Source organism: Aplysia californica, unplaced genomic scaffold (assembly GCF_000002075.1).
Source record: "Aplysia californica isolate F4 #8 unplaced genomic scaffold, AplCal3.0 scaffold00401, whole genome shotgun sequence".
In the NCBI taxonomy this organism is placed as follows: Eukaryota; Metazoa; Mollusca; class Gastropoda; order Aplysiida; family Aplysiidae; genus Aplysia; species Aplysia californica.
The window spans coordinates 582,955-587,073 of record NW_004797671.1 but is presented as its reverse complement, the minus strand read 5'-3'; the positions used below and the strand labels follow the sequence as shown (position 1 = coordinate 587,073).

General features: G+C 41.0%; 1 protein-coding gene across 1 annotated transcript in view; it reads left to right on the top strand.

Annotated features, from left to right (window-relative positions):
* The window catches only part of LOC101849555 (L-amino-acid oxidase-like), a 14,293-nt gene that overhangs the window by 5,967 nt on the left and 4,207 nt on the right, over positions 1-4,119 (top strand). The window contains exons 5-6 of the mRNA XM_005104027.3: positions 2,685-2,819; positions 3,820-3,906. Coding sequence (XP_005104084.1) covers positions 2,685-2,819; positions 3,820-3,906 — 222 coding nt within the window. The remainder of the gene's footprint in view (positions 1-2,684; positions 2,820-3,819; positions 3,907-4,119) is intronic.

The window sequence follows — 4,119 nt, the reverse complement described above, 5'->3', positions numbered from 1 at the left end:
GATAGATTGATAGATAGATAGATAGATAGATAGATAGATAGATAGATAGATAGATAGATAGATAGATAGATAGATAGGGTAAAAGAAGAAAAGGCTGACAGATGGACAGAGAGACGTAGTAAGAGCGGGAAAACAGATGAGAGATGAAAAGGTACATAAGAGGGTGAGAAGGATCGTCAGGGGTGGGAGAAAGAGACGAAACATGAGTGGGGGCAGGAGGAGGGGGGAGGGAATGTGAGGAGAGAAAAAGGGAGCGGAGGGTGCGTGAGTAGGAGAGATGCACACCCGTTAGAGCAGAGAGATAGAAAAAGAGATACATGTATAAATAATCTAGAGACAGACGAGCAGAAAGACAGAGAGTGACATGGACACAGAGAGGAGACAGTTACGGGGTGGGGGGAAAGGGGAGAGAGACGGGGGCGGGGTGAGAAATGACAAGAAATCATTGCAACATTTCCCCAATCCTGTGGGCCTGAAAACCCTACATCAATAAACACATCAATTTTGAACACTGGTGGACACACCCATCTCAAAAATACCTCACATGTTGTTGACACGGAAACTCAAAACCCAGAACTGCAGGAATTTTAACCCTACCACATTGGAGTCCAAGTGCTTACACACAACCGACCACTCCCCGCGATTTAATATGTCATCTCTGGAGAAAGAAGAGAACGTGCTTTATTTTAAAAAATACACGTACGAAACCATTCTTCTTCCATTGAATAAAAAACCTCCCAATTAAACAATAACTGCAGAACAAATAATACAACACTGAATACGAGTTGGCAGAAAAGAATCACCAACTCACTTTCATGAAAAGATTGTTACTTTTGTCTCTCCGAAACAGGTTCAATTTTGAAGAACAAGTTTACAAGAGAATAGAAAATGGAAACAAGACTCCTCCCTCTAAAAACAGCAGTAAAGCAAACGAACAATCCCCCACCCAACAAAACAAAACCATCCCCAACCCCACCCGAAAAAAACCCAACCAAAAAAAACAAACAACCCTCCAAAATCTAACAGGCGATCTATCTAATGAGCAGACAAAATCATCTCACAGGCGTTGCGTTGCGTTCGGAGCAACGCACATGCAGCAAGTGACCCTAATTGACCTCTGGGTGCAACCCCTTCGCCGAGACCAGGAGGGTTAATTCCCCAAGGAGTCAGTGTGTACATCTCCTAACTAGCGCTAGCCGCAAACATCTCGCTTCTGTGTGGTGTGAGGGGAGGACGAGGACAGACAGCCAGGCAGTCGGACAGATGGACTGACAGCCAGGCAGTCGGACAGATGGACTGACAGACAGGCAGTCGGACAGATGGACTGACAGACAGGCAGAAGGAAGAGGAGAGAGTGAGAAAACAAGTGGAAGAAAAGGGGGCGGAAGTCGAGCTCAGAGAGCCAGAAATTGTACAGAGAGAGAGAGAGAGAGAGAGAGAGAGAGAGAGAGAGAGAGAGAGAGTGTGTGTGTGTGTGTGTGTGTATGTGTGTGTGTGTGTGTGTGTATGTGTGTATGTGTGTGTGTGTGAGTGTGTGTCGGGGAAGGCAAGGCTTTAGGCTACGTGCAAAAATTAACAATTTAATTGTATTACTAAATCTACATGTATTTTGAATTGCCAGTCGTGCACGGGCTCAGCCATTAGCGTTGCGCATAAGGAGAGAGGTTTTTTTTCGCTTTTGTCGCACGCAACTGAACATTTTGACGCAATGTGGTCATGCATATGGATACACACCGAGCGACTCATCACAAGCGACTGTCGTGGGCGACTAAACATTGAGTCGCGCATAAGGAGACAATGGCTAAGACTTATCAGAGTCAAAACAAACTACATTATACTCTACATTCTGCTGATGAAAGCGTGAAACAGTTTCTTCACGCTCCATCTAATTCATGCACATGTCACCAAACTACTGTACCTTACGAAACTTTACGAATTGACTCGGGGTCAAACAGATCTATGCAAAAACATATCATTTCACGTCAGAGGTAAACGCATAACAATTGTAGTATAATACTTTGTATTGCATTTCATAAGTGGCAGTTGAGATGAATGTTTACTTTTGTATGCATGGCAATGTTCTATTTACGACTGGTCCACATTAACCATGTATACTTGGGCTGGGAGTTGGGTCTGAGTGAGGTGGTTCAGTGTAATGTTGTGTTCGAGGTTATGGTTAGGCCTTTTATCATTGTTTACAGCATAAACGATGAGTTCGATTCACATGACGTGTAGAAGCTGTTCCATGGACATATCAAGTCCATCTTTCTGTACAGATAAAGTCTCCGAATTGTATCCTAGGTTGACACTGACAGACGGTGTCTTCACAGCCTACATTAATTGTTCTTGTTCTGTTCTTGTTTTTGTTCTTGTTCTTGTTCTTATACTTGTACATGTTCTTGGCTTTGTTCTTGTGCTATTCTTGTTCCTAATCTTGCCATTGTTCTTGATTACGTGCACAATTTTTACACGTGATATCTATACTGTTCTTCTTTATCTGAGATGATTAGATTCTTAATCCTAAAACTATACAGTCAAGGAGGCTTAGGCGCCATGCTCCGACTCTCAGTTTACCGGTGATGCCGTAAAAAAATTTTCAAAGTCCCACGAAATCAAATCATCGCCTAAATTATGTTAATGATGACGCTAATATTATCCCCACTTTCTCCTCAAATTCCCTGCAGGTTTGACGAAGCCCTGGACCTAGTGGCCTCCCCTGAGGGCAAAGAGTTCACTCGAGACACGCACGTGTTTACCTCAGAGGTCACACTGGACGCCTCGGCTATCTCCATCTTCGATGACCACCTGGGAGAGGACTAGTCAGTGTCATACAACTTTTTTTCCGTTGATTCGCCCAACCATTCTTTCTTTTACCTATACATCCATCGGCCCATTCAAAAGTTTATTTCTTGTTCTTCTAAATATTCATCCATCTACCTATTTAACTATCGATCCCTCCAGCCATGCATTTATTCATCTTTCTAGATTCACCAATCTGTGATTTCACCTTGTCCTTCCATTCGCCTGTCAATCCATTTCTGTACCCATTCATTTAGTCCCTTGATTTCAATCAAGAGAAAAATATTAATACCATGCTTGATAACATGCATTTTAATGCATTAAATAGTTGAAGATTTAAATATAATGACACAACTCCATGAAATATATTTTTATATGAGACATAGACTCTTGATTTTAGAAGATATAGATTCCACACCGTAGAGATGGAGAAATATTTTTGTAAAACATAACAATTTTTGTTAAAAATAAATAAATAAATAAGATACTAACATGGAAGACAGAACGTAAAAGTGGTACAGATAGGCTCCTCTGTAACTGTGTACTACAAGGAACTGACCATTGGCTATAATAATATACAGGTATAAATTGTTCATAAACAAATTTTAATGAGGTGTCCAGTGAAAAAAACGGGCATAGCCACAAACTGAAAGTCTTGGGGGTATCAATTTTGAATACTGGTTGACTCATAACTATATTTCTGTTCAGCTGTTTGTTAATTATTGTCGTTAGATTTTCCATCCCACAAACATATAAAATAAACTACCAATCAAACAAAATATGAAGTTATGAGTCCACAAGCTTTTAAAATTGACTCCCTTGCATACAATTTCCAGTTTGGGACTATGCCCGTTTTTTCAGTGGACTCCTCAAATTCAAATGAGGGAGGGGGGGGGAGTATATGGAAGTAAGGAAGCAGACAATAATGTGTTGGTTATTATATTGTAATTAAGAACTTATGTTTAAAACAAATTAAGAAGCCCTCCTCCCTTTTCTCTCTGTCAATCTACTCATCCCCAGCTATGGCAGTGAGATCTACACCCTAGAGGAAGGAATGTCTTCTGTACCACAAGGACTGCTACAGACTTTCCTGGATGCCGCAGACTCGTAAGGACAGATTTGTTCTAGAACTTTTGTTTTTAAAGCTCAATATTTGCAAACCATAGGCCTACTACCGACTTGTGTGTTTATAATCAACTTAAGTGATCGAATGCATGATGGTTGTTTGTTTGGTTATTTTCATGCTTGTAAGTGTGTGTGTGCGTTGTGTTGTACGTGTGTGTTTTATTTGTTTGTTTGTGTGTGTGTGTGTGTGTGTGT